This window comes from Tenrec ecaudatus, chromosome 18 (genome assembly GCF_050624435.1).
Source record: "Tenrec ecaudatus isolate mTenEca1 chromosome 18, mTenEca1.hap1, whole genome shotgun sequence".
Lineage (NCBI taxonomy): Eukaryota > Metazoa > Chordata > Mammalia > Afrosoricida > Tenrecidae > Tenrec > Tenrec ecaudatus.
The window spans coordinates 16,740,400-16,755,435 of record NC_134547.1 but is presented as its reverse complement, the minus strand read 5'-3'; the positions used below and the strand labels follow the sequence as shown (position 1 = coordinate 16,755,435).

General features: G+C 60.4%; 1 protein-coding gene across 1 annotated transcript; it reads right to left on the bottom strand.

Annotated features, from left to right (window-relative positions):
- Nucleotides 1–31: 31 nt before the first annotated feature.
- On the bottom strand, nucleotides 32–6,668 carry ERF (ETS2 repressor factor). The gene is made up of 4 exons (XM_075536928.1): nucleotides 6,513–6,668; nucleotides 2,029–2,263; nucleotides 1,646–1,761; nucleotides 32–1,533 (listed from the first exon to the last, which is right to left on the bottom strand). Exons 1-4 carry the CDS (start codon nucleotides 6,532–6,534, stop codon nucleotides 266–268), a joined length of 1,641 nt encoding a protein of 546 aa, XP_075393043.1. The 5' UTR covers nucleotides 6,535–6,668; the 3' UTR covers nucleotides 32–265.
- Between the last annotated feature and the right edge of the window lie 8,368 nt (nucleotides 6,669–15,036).

The following is a 15,036-nucleotide window of genomic DNA, read 5'->3' as shown; positions in this document are numbered from 1 at the left end:
CCCCACCTCTCCCTCCCCCCCAAACCCCCACCACTTTGCCCAGAGCTCAGAAACCCGCTGGGCAGCAGACAGCCCTGGCCACCCACCCCGACTCCCACCATTAAAAAAAAAAATGTAAAGTTTTATACAAAATGTGGGGAGGGGAGAATGAGGTGGCAGGGGGGAGACTAGAGCTGCCCTCAACTCCAGGGCACTGGGGGAGGGGGGGTTAAGGCAGCAAGAGAAGCATGGGGAGGGGGGGGGAACAGTCCCCAGCCCCCAGCCCTCAGGAATCACGGGGTTCCAGTGAGAGCTGGGCTGTGGCATGCTGGAGGTCAGAACTGACTCTTCTTGGGGTGAGCGGCCCCCCGGCCTCCCCGGGCCCCTCCCCGCGCACCTTCTTGTCCTCACCCTCATCCTCCAGGCCCCCGGTGGTGCCCCCACCCCCTTCCAGGCGACAGTCCTCGCTCCAGCGCCGCTTAAAGCGCAGCTTAAGAGGCATGCACTGGGTTGGCCCGGGCGCCTCGCCTGGCTCAGGCTTGGGGGGCGCAGGCGGGGCACGGGGGGTCTTGAACACCTCTCCATCTTCCTCATCCTCGTCACTGATGTCAGTCACCTCCACCTCCTCCGACTCGCCTTCGGAGATGGGCTCCACCTTGATCTGGGGCGGCGGGGGTGGCGCCAAGGCCCCCGCTCCCTCAACCAGCCGGCCAGGCCCACTGCCGCTCTGGTCAGGGCCTGCAGGCGCCTTTTCGCCGGCTGCCCGCTGCCGGCGTCCCAGCGGGGGCGGCTGGAGCTTGAACTTGAAGGGGGAGGAAGAGGAGGAGGAGGAGGAGGAAGAGGCCGAGGAGGGGACCGGTGGGGTCTCCGGTGCCAGGGGCGGCAGCGGGCACTTGTCGGGGCGTTGGGGCTGGGGCACCACCAGGCCCGGGTAGTGCAGGAAGGCTCGGGGGCTGAGGTGGTAATTGTAGACACTTTGGGTGTGGGCCTGCAGGTACCGCTTCATGTCCTCGGGGCTGAAGGAGAAGTGTGAGCCTCCCCCTGAGCCGCTGGGGCCCCCGCCCCCACCGGGGTACATGGGGCTCAGGGTGGGGGAGGGTGTGTAGGCCAGGTGGGTGGGCGTCATGGGCAGAGCTGGGGAGAGCTGAGGGGGCATGAGGGAGCCAGGCCCAGCCAGGGGCGACACAGGAAAGGGACTTAGAGGCTCGGGGCCCCCCCGGGGCCGGGGGTAGACCCGGAAGACACCAGGGTCATGGGGAAGGCGGGCCAGCGGGGGGCCTCGGAAAGCACCCAGCTCCGGAGGGCCGGGCGGCCGGGCCCGGGGGTCCTCTCCCAGCGGCTCCTCCAGCTCCGAGGTGCCATCGCTACAGTCACTGACAGAGCCCCGGCCCAGGCGCCGGGCGACCACAGCCGAGAAGAGAGAGGACGAAGAGCAGGCAGGTGGTGAACGGGGGTCCTCCGTGGGGGACAGCACCTCAGAGGGCGTCGAGGGAGGGAAGCGGAAGTGGCTGCCACCTGATGGCACTGGCGGAGCGCTCTGGGGCACGGCACCCCCTGCCAGGACAGAGGAGCTATCAAGGCCCCTGGCCTGACCTGGGCACACAGACACCCCCTGCTCCTCCCTCCAAGGCCAGGCCCACCTGCCCGCCCGCCCACCAGGACTCACCAGCCAGCCCCACGTCGATGAAGGGGTAATTAACCAGCACCAGCTTGTTGAAGTTGAACTTGTAGGTGAAGCGCTTCCCCTTGGTCTTGTGCAGAATCCGCTTGTTGTAGTAATAGCTGGGGGCACAAAAACACATAAGTATGAAGTGTGGGCATTAGCGGCAAGAGGCCCGAGTCAGGACCCCGAGTCTTGGCACCGCACTGTGGGCAACGTCCCACATAGGGTGCCCCTGAAGCACAGGCCACAAGAGGCTGCGCCCATACACTCCATTCTAAGGGTACCCATGGGTGACCAAGGGGCTCAGAGGAGACCCACAGCTATGGTACAGCAGTGTTGGGTCTCACACCCACTCTGTGCCCAGTTGCCCTCAGCCCCCTCCTCACCGCAGGGCCCGGCTCAGCTTGTCGTAATTCATCTGGGGCTTGCACTTGCGGACGCCCCAGAGGCGGGCCACCTCGTCGGGGTCCTTGATGACGAATTCGCCGTAGTCCCCCTGCCAGGCGATGACTCCCTGATACTCCTCTTTCCGCAGCAGCTCCAGGATAAAGTGCCACAGCTGGATCTGCCGAGAGCCCGGGGAGGACTCCGGCTTGTAGGCCCAGTCGGGGAAGGCAAACCCTGGAGGGCAGGGGGGTGGCCCCGGGTCAGGACTGGACCCCAAGTCTGGGCTCGGGGTCCCAACCTCATGTCCTACCTCCTACCGCCTCCAGCCAGCCTGCCCCGCCCCTTCAACGTGGGGAAACACATCCTCCCAGGACCCTGTAGACAGTGTCCTGTCTATCCCTCTCTGCCTGTCTATCTGTGAAGGGGGGCTAGGCGGGAGCTACAGGGGGAGGGGGAGCTGGAGCCTGCTCCGGCGACACCGGGAGAAACAGGAAACCGGCGGCGGCGGGTCCCGGGGCCAGTGCCAGGGGGCCAGGCACCAAGCCAGGATGGTGGGCAGGGCTGCCAGTGGGGGAGGGGCAGGAAGGGGCGCCCCAAAGACACGTGGAAAGGCGGGATGGGGCATAGCCCCCCACTTTCCCCACAAACCCACCCCAGGGTTACTCAGAGCCTCTGGGCTCCTCCTAAAGCCTATGCTGTCACCCCTTCTCAGACCTAAAGGGAGCCCCTACTTCTACCCCAGGAGCCAAAAGGGATTTTTTTTTTTAAAGGACCAGGAGGGGTGGGGTGGCTGGTTGCAGATGAGGTCAGCGCTTACACACAGAGGCTTCTGTCTTCCCCGGATCCTGAAACCCAGACTGTCTCGGGCGCCCCCGCCCAAGCCCTGGACCCCCTCCACACTCCACAGCTCTCTCCAGACCCAGGCATCCGGGCCCTGTCTGCCTGCAGCCGCCCCCCCTGCCCCTCCAAGACCTTGACATTGAGCAGGCCCCCTGGAGCCCTCTTCCCCCTTCTGCCAGCTTCCCCCCTGCCCACCTGCCTGCCCGCTCCCAACATTAACCTTGGCTAGAGGTTGGTGGTGGGCTGGCTGGTCCCTGGAGAGGGTGGGCAGCCTGGGGTGGGGGTGGGGGGGCTGCGGTTGTTGTCATTTCCCAAACCCCCGGGTAATCAGGGCCAATCAATAATTCAGTACTAGGCAGCCGGTAATGGAGGGGTGGGAGGAGGGAGAGGGAGACCAGGGAGAAAGGGAGGCAGGGCTCAACCCTTGGTACCACCAGAGAGAAGCCTCCGTGGGCAGATCAGGAGAGCCAGTGTCTCAAGTCCAGCCTGGCCTGGGGAGGCACTTTCCTCTGCCTGGGACCAAGCAGGTAGCAGATCAGGCCTCTGGGCCACAGGGAACCCCAGTGTGGAATCTAAACACAGGGGAGACCCTTCCTCTAGGAAGCAGAAGGTCCACACCCATACCTGACTCCAACCACCACCTCCCAGTGCAGCTCCTGACCCCACCCCACACCCTGCCCCGAGGCCAGGGGTTAGCCAGAGTTCCCACAACATTCACAGGTCCTCGGGCCACACAGGTCTCTCAGCTGGTCACTCCCCTGGGTGTCCACACTGACAGCACAGGCTCCGTACAAATCCCAGTCAACCCCTTCCAGGGACCTCAGCATCCTCCCACCTCAGGAAATCCAGAGGTCCCCAACCCCACCCCCGGCTCTTCCCCGTCTTCCCCAAACCCTTGAGAACCCAAATGGCCATGTGCCCCCAGCCACCCCTACCCCCCAGCTCCTGGTCCCGGCCCAGGGCCCCCCAGCTCCATGCTACTTCCACCTAAGCCCCAAGTGGGCTTCCAGACCCGGGAGGGGTAGGTGCACAAGTCCTAGAGGCATCAGTCTGGGGTTGGGGAAGGATGTACTGACTTCCACCCTCCCCCCCAAATTAAGCCACCCTTCCCAGCCCACCCGCCCCAGCCTCCGTGTCCCGGTAACCAGGCAACGTGTGTGCAGCGACAGTCCTGGGAGCGGGGGAGCAGGAGGCTAAAAATAAACTTTGCAGAAGAGGGAGTGAGAGAGACTACAAGCTACACAAAGGGAACTGGGAAGGGAGGTGGGGGGGTGCTCTGGAAAGGCCTCAAGCTGCATTCCAGGAGCTGTCCCAGGACCCCTTGTCACCCCCCCCTCCCAGGGCAACCCCCTGGGGTCAGGACCCTGGCTCCCACTCCTGGCAGGGACCCTCCCCACTCCCTGAGTCAGCCAGCACCAGCTTTCCTCTTCGGACATACACGAGGGCCTGTTCCGGGCTTTGGGGGAGAGAATGAAGGGGGGGTGACGTCAGGGTGTCTCAATGGGGCTCTGTTCCCTAGGCCTCGGCGCTGGGAGCCAGGCACGGGCACCGGGAGCATGTGTGCGCGTGTCGGATGGGTCCACGTGCTAGGGCAGAAAAATACCGGGGCCTGCACCCAGAAAGCTCCCGGGGCCAGAGGGGTGCAGTCAGTAGATGCAGTGAGGGGGGGTCCAGCCAGGCTGGAGGCAAGGGCCGACCAGACAGTTAGGACTCACCTGGCGTGCTCCCAAAAAAGCACACCTGGGTCCCACCCAGGAGGGTTAGGGATCCCCCCAGACTATGGCAACCTGGGGAGCCGTACTTCTTGGCACCCCCCAACTTCACGTGATCGCCTAAACTTTTTTAGGGGACCACAGGGATGGATCGGAAGGGAGGAGAGCTGGTAGAGGAAGGGCACGCCAGCCTAGGGGGGGAGGACGGCGGGGGGGGGGTACCACCTCCCCACTCCAGGCGGCCCTCGATGGCGCCAGAGCCGGGAAGAAAACAGGAAGTTGGAAACAGCCGTGGCAGAGGAGAGGGGCCGGGATGGCGATTCGGATGCTGGGGCGCGGAGCGGATGACCGGATGGCCGGGAGGCTGGCCGGCCAGGAGACCGATCAGGAAGGAGAGCGCTCCAGTGCCCCCACCCCCCACCCCGTCCTCTCCCCCAGCCCGGGAGCTTGGCCCCGGGGCTCAGCCCCAAGACGGGGCTGGGGGAGTGGCCCAGCCGGTCCCACCAGGCAATGGCCCGAAGCGGGGAGGGGAAACGAGGCGGGGTTGTCTGGGCGCCGGGGTTCCTTCCCCGGGCGAGGGAGGCTCCTGCTGCCCCCAGGGCCCCGGAGTCTGCGGGAGCTGGGGAAAGAAGCGGGGCTCACGTGACTGACCCTACTGCACTGGGCACCCCTGCCCCACCCGCCGGCCCCTTCCTGGACCCCGGTCCCCAGGCGCAGCGCCCTTTAAGAGCCGCCCCCACCCGCCAAACGGGGGTGGGTGGGCCGGCCGGGGCACACACCCGCACACGGGAGCCCCGGTGGCGGCTGGCGGGGGAAGGAAACAAGTTTGAACAGCGGCGCCCGGCCCCCTGCCCCTGCCCCCTCCCCTGTCCCCGCCCCGGGCCGGATTCCGACGGGCAGGCGGGCGGGGGGCGGCGGGACCCCTCCCCCTCCCCCAGCCCCCGACGCCCGGGCGCAAAGTCCAGCCCGCGCGGGCCCAGGGGCGGAGGGGGAGGGGACGGGAGGGGGGAAAGTCCGAGCGGGAGGGGGGCTAATCCCGCCGCCCCCCGCCCGTCGACCCAGGGGGGAGGGGAGCACTGGCCCCTTAAGGAGGAGCAAGTTGGCGGGGAAGCGAAGGCGGAGAGAAAAGACGGGCCGCCGGAGGAGACGAGCTGGACACGGAAGGGGGGCGAGGGGGAGAGCCTCGCGCCGTGCGCCCCCCACCCCGTCCCCGCGCCCCCCTCCCCCCGCGGCCCCGGGCAGCGTGGGAGGAGGATACCCAGGTCTCCCCCGGAACCACCTTAAAGCCGCGCGTTCTAAGGTCGGAAACAAAAAGTTCCTTTTTCGAACGTTCGGGCTGCGCTTTGGAACTTTGCGACTCGGCGCGGGCGGGGGAGCGTGGCGCTGGCGGAGACGGGCGGGGGAGGGGTGGCGCGGCCCGGACCCCGAATCCCGGGCTCCCCACTCACGCCCTCCTCCTGGAGGCCACCCCGTGTCCCCCGGCAGCCCGGCGCGGGGCACGCGCCGCCGTGAAGGTCACGGGCCGGACCGCGCAGCGAGGCACTGGGGCGACGGGGCCCCGGGAGCACCGCCCCCCCACCCCGACACAGCACACGTCCCGGCCCCCAGAGCGCAACGTGACAGGGGCGGCGAGGAGGGACCCCGCCACCCCCGTGGCCCCCGTGGCGGGCGAGCGCCCGGCTTGCAGGGTCCGAGCGGGCGGCGGGAGAGGACGGGATCAGAGCGCCCAGACCACTCAGCCAAGATTGGGGGGGTCCCACGCAACATCCCCTGCTCGCGCCGCGAGAAGCAACAGGTCCCGCGTGCTGGGGGTCCCCCCGGAACTAGGGACCCCTCCGGCTCCCCCGGACCCCTCCAGCCCGCCCCCAAAGTTTCTCCGCCCGGTCTCCCGGGGCAACAAGTCTCCCCGCACGTGCTGCCCCCGCCCCTACCTGTGTCCGCCGGGGTCTTCATGCTGAGGGGCCCGGGGCGAGGCGCCCCGACTCCGGGCCGCGGCTCCCGGCGTCCGCGCTGCCCCGTCCCGTCCCGTCCCGCGCCCGTCGGGCCGCCCTCGCCGCCTCACCCGGCCTCGCCTCTCCGAGCCTCTCCCCTCCCCGCCACCGCCTCCCGGGTTAATATCGCACTCCGGGGCCGGGACGCCCACGCCCCCCGGCCGGCGACGTCACCGCCGCGTCGCCATGGCGACACTGCGCCCGCCCCCTCCCGCCGCGCGCACTCACGCCCAGACTCACGCACCCGCCGGCTCGCCGCCGCCGCCGCGGACCGGCCGGCCCGGGGCTTAAAGGGGCCGCGCGGCGGGGGAGGCGGGAAGGACGGGGTGCGCGGGATGGGGGTCCCAGGGGGTCGTGGCCCTCTCGCGAGGCTCAGTCTGGAGATAACTTGAAAGCCCTCCGCATGCACGACCTGCCCCCCCCTCCTCCCCGCCTGCCTACGCGAGATGTAGTTTCTTTGGGGAGGGGGGGGCTTGCAGGCGTGGGGGAGATCTTCAAAAGTGGGGTCAGAAACTTTTGTGTGGGGGACGGGGCGTGCGCTGTTTGGGATGAGACTGAGCCCTCTCTGCAGCGGGGGGCGGGGTCATGACCCTGGAGGGCTCCCAGGACCGTGTTCTCGCCCAGCCCGGCCCCCCGAATCCTGAACCCGGTGGAGCAATTGCCCTGGGGTGGGGTGGAATGGATGCGAAGAATTTCCCCGGCCTCGGAAATGGGGAGGCGGCTGGGCCGTCCACTCCTCTGGGCACAGGTCTTGGCCTTCCTGATCGCCCTAGACCCAGCTGGGGAGGAAGTGACCAGAAAGAATGTATTTAGACGCCCACCCACCCACCCGGTCCCCTAGCTGCAGCTGTCTTGGGGAGGTGGCTGGCGCCGGAGGCAACCTCCTGGATCACCACTGGGGCAGGGGGTGCCGGAGATGGGCCCAGGATGCGAGGGGGCGACCAAAGACTGAACAAATGTGCTCCCGCGGGCGGCTGGGGTTGGGGCGGGGGAGGCCCGCCAGGAGAAAGGAAGGTCCGGCTTAAGGATGAAGGCCAGAACGGAGGTTAGTGTGAAGTCGGGCCCTCCGGAGGCTAAGAGGGAGGGATGGAGCCTGAGCGCGGCTCCAGGGAAACAGGAAATGGGAACGCAGAGCCTATGGAGGCAGGGAGCTGGCAACAGAGCCCAGGGCAATAGCAGCAATAGTTACAGCCCCAGAGCCTCAAAAGAGACCTAGGTATCTATCAAAGGAGGGAGAGATGGGAGCCCAGGAGATGAGCAGAGGAGACGGGCTGTGTGGAGGGCAGGGACCCGGCAGATAGCAGCCCTCAGCCAAAGCCTCTGGCCTCCTCCTCCTCAGAGACACAGAGGCCCCCTGGAAAGCCTGCCCCCACCCCCTTAGGGACTTTTGTAACCTTGCCTACAGGCCAGTGCCCTCCCCTGGGGATGCTGCAACATTTTGGGAGCAGCTCAGTCCAGCAATAATTGTCCTCGTCTGTTGTTACTGGAACAGCTCCCACGTTAGGTGTGGCTGTGCTCAGGATGTATACCAAAGGAACCCCCGTGGCCTAGTAGTTTAGGGGTCAAGTCCCTAACAACAAGGTTAGTAGTTCAAAACCAGCAGCCACTTGGAGGGGGTGGTGGTGTAGGAATGTGGCTGCCAGAGAGAGGAGTCTGGAGGGCAGTCCATTGTTGCTTTGTTGGGTGATGAGCCGCCAACCACTGGCTGGACGTTTTCCTTAATCCTTTCAAATTCCCATTAGCAGAATTACTCTCCTTCCCACTGACAGGGTCTCGGAGAGTCAGGATCAACTTGACACCTACGGGCAGGGTTGCTTAGTGGATTCCCATTTACAGATTTAAAAACGAGGCTTTGAGGGAGAACTCAGTGTACCCAACTCCTACAAGCCAAGCAAGTGTGGGAGCGGAGGTTCTAACCCCCCAAAACTAAAACCAAACCCACTGACACTCACAGGGGGCAGTTCTAGCCTCTCTTATAGGATCACTGCCCTGTCCTATAGGGTCACTATGGGTCAGTAATGTCAGGGACTGTATGGGAGTAAAAAGCCTCATCTGTCGCCCAAAGAGAGGCTGGTGGCTTTGAATTGCTGACCTTGCAGTCAGCACCCCAACATAGAACCACCTCACCACCAGGGCTCCCCAGGGAAGTCAAATTCCCAACCTACCCTTTGACCCCTGCAGTTTTCAAAACCAACACCTATTGCCCTTGATTTTAACCTAAGGTAACCCCATGGTTAAGCCTGCAGAACTGCCCCTAGGATTTTTCTTTTTTTTAAAAATCATTTTATTGGGAGCTCTTATCACAATCTGTCCATCCATCCATGGTGTCAAGCGCATTTGTACACTTGTTGCCACAATCATTTTCAAAACATTTTCTACTTGAGCCCTTGGTATCAGCTCCTTCCCCCCCCCCCCATGAACCCTTGATAATGTATCAATTTTTTTTTCATGTCTTACACTGACCGATGTGTCTCCCTTCACCCACTTTTCTGTTGTCCGTCCCCCTGGGAGGGGGGTATTTGTACATTGTGATAGGTTCTCCCTTTCTCCCCCAACCTTCCCCTTCCCCTCCTGGTATCGCTACTCATTTTATTGGCCCTGAGGGGTTTATCTGCCCTGGATTCCCTGTGTTTCCAGCTCTTATCTGTAGCAGTGTACAGGCTCTGGTCTAGCCGGATTTATAAAGTAGAATTGGGGTCATAATAGTGGTGGGGGGAGGAAGCATTCAAGAACTAGAGGAAAGTTGTGTGTTTCTTTGCTGCAATACTGCACGGTGACTGGCTCATTTCTTCCTTGCGACCCTTCTGTAAGGGGATGTCCCATAGGGTTTTTCTTGATGGAATCAGATTACCAGACTTTTCTTCGTAATGCCAAACCAAAAAATCCATACCATCAAAGTTGATCCCAGCAGTATAGGAAAGACACAGGAGAACCGCTCTCCGTCGGGTTTCTGAGACAAAGTCTCTCGGGAAGCAGCAAGCCTCACCTCTATCCTGGAGCTGCTGGTGGCTTTGTAATGAGCACAGCCCCCCCCCACTTAACCCGCCGCACCACCAGCGCCCCTTAGTAGGGAGACACATGCCCGTACGCCATTTTGTGCTACCAACAAGATAAAATGAAAAGTTCCACGGGGAGTAAGTCTCTACCAGCCCTTGTGATCACTGTGACAAGGACAAGCCAGTCACCTCTTGGGAACCTCAGCTTTCCTCACCCGTAAAATGGGAACATTAACGGAGCACCAGGGAGAGAGAGGGTGTTGGTGAGAAATCAGGGCCCTGACACAAGTGTGTAATCACTGGTGGTCCTAATGACTAACAGAGTCAACAGTATACACAGTGCAGGAGGCGACCACCCCCATCCTACGCTCCATCCATCCGCGTGTAGACAGCACACGCGGCCCCTCAACCCCACCATGGCGGTGGGCATCAGCACGGAGAGAGTATGGACCTCCCTCAGAGAACTTGAGTCCCTGGTAAAAAGGTCCCCTGGGCAGCATGACCTCCTGTGTTTTGTGCCAGCCTATCCCGCCCCATTACAATCCTCACTGCTACCCCAGAACAGAAATGTTGTCCCTCTGGGTACCTCAGTCGCCTCTGGAACACTGAGACCCACCCCCGAGAATGGTGAACTGCAGCCTTTTTCTTGTGTGTGTGTGTTGGGTTGTAGACCTCTCCAATCTCTTTCCATGGCTATCTTTCTTCTGTGTGTGTGTGTGTGTGTGTGTGTGTGTGTGTGTTGGTTTGTAGACCTCTCCAATCTCTTTCCATGGCTGTCTTGTGTGTGTGTGTTGGTTTGTAGACCTCTCCAATCTCTTTCCATGGCTGTCTTTCTTGTGTGTGTGTGTGTGTGTGTGTATTGGGTTGTAGACCTCTCCAGTCTTTCTTGCTTTCCATGGCTATCTTTCTTCTCCATTGGTCACTTCCCCTTCTATAAAGACACCAATCATAAGGGATTAGGACCCACCCTACTCCCAGATGACCTCATATGACCTGATAGCATCTGTAAAGACAAGGCGAGTTTCCAAACAAGGTTGTATTCACAGGTATTAACCCCCCCAAAAGCCCATCGCTGTAAAGTGGATTCTGACTCATCCCCATCCCATAGGAGAAAGTCCAACAGCCCCAGAGGGCTTCCAAAGGAAGGAGCCGGGTAGCACAGTGGTTAGGCTTGCTTACCTGCTAACAGAACCCACAGAGGCTCCACAGAAGAGAGAGGATGCTGACCGAAGCCAGCTGCTTCCATAAAGATTACAGCATGGGAACCCTACGGGGCAGCTTGAGTCCGGCCTTTGGGGGTGTTAAATTCACTCAATTCCAGTTTGTGCAGTGGGGTTGGTTTTTTGGTGGTGATTTTATTTTTTCATCTTGTTGTTGAGAGTCTTCCCAGCTCAACATATATCCACTCCACTGTCCCTTCAGGGACAGTGGGTCCAGCCTTGGTCTTGGGCCTCCATCCTCCCCTTCTTAGGGCTGACATTGACAAAGCTCACTGTCCCCTCACGGTCCCATCCCATCTTTTGGAGCTGCAGTTGGTGCTGCTGCTCTGGGGTCCGAACTGACTGGATGACGGTGGGTTTGGCTCGATTGTTTTTTTTTCTTTTCTTTCTAATTTGGGTCGTTGAGCCCGTATCACTCACTGCCACCGAGTCAGTGCTGGCGCATAGCGATCTCCTGTGGATTCCCGAGACGATAACTGGTAATGGGGGTCGAAAGCCTAGTCTTTCTCGACTGGAGCAGCTGGTGGTTTTGAACTGCCGACCATGTGGATCACAGCCCAACACTTAACCACTACACCACCAGGGCTCCCTGGATCCCACATAGAGCGGTCCCTAAAAAGAGCATAAGGCTCAAGGGGATGAGCGTTTGAAATCTCTCTGGAAATTGTCAAAGTGGCCTGGTAGGGGTGTCGGGCTTACTCTGACTTCACACAGAGAAAGAAACTCAGATCCCTCTGGGATTCCGAAGTCAGACGTGCCACTAGCCTTCAACCTGCGTATGAATTCTGACACCGACTGTCCCTCTCAGCTGGAGTCAGCAGTGTTGCAACAGCCACGCACAACCCAGACAGGACTCCTAACAATTGCGTTTATTGAGGGAAGCCACAGATTACAATTCAGGATCAGATCGTTCTCAGGATGACACAGTTCTGGGACCAGGACTGTCTTGTCCCAGCAGTGCCCAAAGGCATACCTCCTGGCCTTCAGCTTCTGGGCCCCACAGCTCCCTGGCCTCTGCCCTGCTTGGGCTCTTTTATTGGCTCTGCTGATAAGTGCCTAGAGGCACACCTACCCGCCCACACCCACCCTGCCCCCAGAAGCCCCTGGCCCATGGATACTCAGCTTTCTCACCCACAGCTCTTCTCTTGCGGGTTGCCTCATTCTGCCATCTAGTCTTCTTGCCTTGTCTAGCTCGTTGCTCTGGATGGTGAGGAGGTCCCCCTTCCTGCCAATAAGATGGCTCATTTTAAGCTGCGCACGACGCAAAAGTGACCAGTCCCCACCGAGGACTCCATACGCCTTATTTACAGGAGTAGAAAGTCCTGCCTTTGCCCTGAGGAGTAGCTGGCAGTTTCAAACTACTGACCTTGCAGTTAGCAATCCAATGCAGAACCACCAGGCCACCAGGGCAAGTACCTACGCCTTATTTACATGGGCTTTCTCGCTCCCCTTGTTGGGCTGTCCACACCTCACCTTTACAGAGTCCTCACCCAGTCTTTTGGCGGGAGTTAGGACCTTGGCTGGAAGAGCCGCCTTAGGCCATTCATTCACGGAAGCATATTGCCCCTGCAGAGCTTCCGCCTGGTGGGCTTCCGCCACTGACCTTTCTGTTCCAAACTGAGCACTTAACTGGCGGGCCACCAGCGCTCCTTCCACAAGTCCTGGGTGGGAGAGGACACAATCCAGTCCATCCCACGCTGGAGTCCTATGGGCTTGCCGTAGAACCGATTCGTTATCTCTGCCCTGCCTTGAAGACCAGGTTACCCAACGGAGGCCTGTGTGCTCCTGGGGCCCAGTGAAAAGCGTCACTGCTGCCTGACCCAGCGGGTGTCTGTGATGAGCAGCCAGGACCAAACACTGCCCAGGTGGTGAGGTGACTCCCCAACCCCTGGATCTAGTAGTTCTCCTTCCAGGGACCGCCCTGGCACAGGTTGCAGTTAGCCTACTGTCGTCGTCAAGCCAAGGTGAGGGCAGGGCCTAGTCTTATAGAAGCTGGTATCGTTTCTGCAGGTGTGATTCCCAACAAGGAGAAGTGTGCACAACTCAGGCTTCATCACCACACGCCCCTGAGCCCTAGGATCCTGGTGCTTTCCTTAGCAATAGATTGCCCCCCACCCCACATTAAGGATGGTGCTGTTAGGTGGCTTGATGGCAACTTAGCGTCTAACACACACCCCGACACTGCTCTGTCCAGCTCCAGCCTCACAATGGTTAGGTTTGAGCCCACGCTGGCAGCAGCCACTGTGTCAATCCGTCGGGCTGAGGGCCCTCCATTTTCCCTTCCCTCTCCCTTCTCTGGGGGACTGGTGTCTCCTGACGCACCATCCAAAGTCAGAGACAAAAATCTCACCATTCTTGTTTCGAAAGACCATTCTGACCACACTTCTTCCAAGACTGATGATGTCCTTATTCTCTCCTGGCCGCCGTGGTCATTTCGACATTCTTCCTCAGCATCGTCTTTCAAAGGCTTTTTTTTTTTTTAATCTTCCTTAAATGCAATGTCCAACTTTGACATGTCTGTGAGATGATTGACAATACCACATGGATAGTCCGCATAGACCACATATGGGTTTTATAGATGGGTATTGAACATATGTGGGCTAATACCCTTATGGGACAGTAATTCTTTATGGGATTAGAAAGCCATCTTTCTCCCACAGAGTGGCTGGTGGTTCCGAACTGCTGATCTTGCTGGGAACAACCCAGTACATAACCACTAGGCCACCAGAGCTCCTTATGCAGAATATTCAAAACAAAACAAAACAAACCACCAATTTCACTGCCATCGAATCGGTGCTGACTCATAGTGACCCCCTGTGGTTTCCGAGGCCGGAACACATGTTGATCGGAGTAGAAAGCCCAGTCTTTCTCCTTTGGAGCGGCTGGTGGTTTCAAACTGCCAACCCTTAGGCTCATAGCCCAGTTCCTAACCGCTACCCCGCCGAGGTCCCTTAGATCGAGATAGCCATCAGTACACTTCCTCACCGCCTGACCCCCACCCTGTCTTATCTCACTGACCTGAGAGGTCGAAGGGCCCCAGGGCTCTCTTTCCTGCTCTCCACTCCTTACCTGGACAGTCTCCATCAGCTGACAGATCTTTGCTAGGCTGATTTCTCAGGAGCCCTGGTGTCATGTCACGGTTAGTCCTTGGGCTGAGCTCCCGATCATCCCAGGGGTCCACAGAAAGACAGGGCGCTCTGCTCCCATGAAGTTAGTCTCAGAAACTCACAGCGGGCAGTTCGACTCTGTCCTATGCGACGTCCTGTGAGTCTGCACTGACCTGATGGCAGTGTATGGGATGCTGATTGTTATTAGCCCCTGGGTGGGCCGTGGCGGAGCCTTCATCTAACTAACCTACAGGAGGGATCTGCTTCAGGAAGGTCGCGGTTTTGGAAAGTCTCTGGAGGGCGCGTCCAGTGTGCCTGCATCCGGTCGCCCTGAGCTGGAATGAACGTCAGCTGCAACTTTTTCAGTGTGTTGGGGGGACGGGGATGTGGGAAGGTGGGGGTGGTTATGTTTATTCCCAAATGGGTACCTCCCGCTGGGATGCTTCCCAAACTCCAGCCTCGCACCTGGAACTGGCTCCCCAGCATCTCCGTTTGGAAGTCTTAAAATTTGCATCTCAGAAATGTCCCCCGAGATCTCACCGTTCGTTCCCCATCCCGCCTCCGCAGACAGCCTCCCCTTCTCTCCCTGGAAAAGTGGGTGGCAGCTCCTTCTTGCCCAACGCCATAGCGTCATCCCCAACTCTGGTTTCAGGTGACATCCGACCTACAGGAATTTTCTGTCTTAAGGTCGTTTAGGAGCCAGCTAAAGGTCACTGTCAGCACCGCCCCAGTTTGGGGCCTCCTCACTGCCAATGGCCCATACACCGGGCAGCCAGAGGGGTCAAGGGGACCAGAACCTTCCAGGGGTCCCCCTGCTCACTAGGGGAAACACACACTCCTGACAGCAGCCTCCTCGCCCTTCCTCCCTCCCGGTCGGTCCCTCACTTCCCCGCTAGTGACCCTCCGTCCCTTTGCTAGTTCTAGAACGTGCCAGGCCTTGTCCTTCCTCCAGGACTTTGCCCATGCTGTTCCAGCTGCCTGGAAAGCTGTCTTCTAGACAGCGCTGTACTCATCCCCGTAGGTTTTCACTCAACAAAACAAAAAATAAAACCTGTAAAAATGACAGCCGTCATCTAGCTCAGAAGCAATAAAGCCCACATGGAAGAAGCACACCAGCCGGTGCGATCAGGAGGTGCCAAAG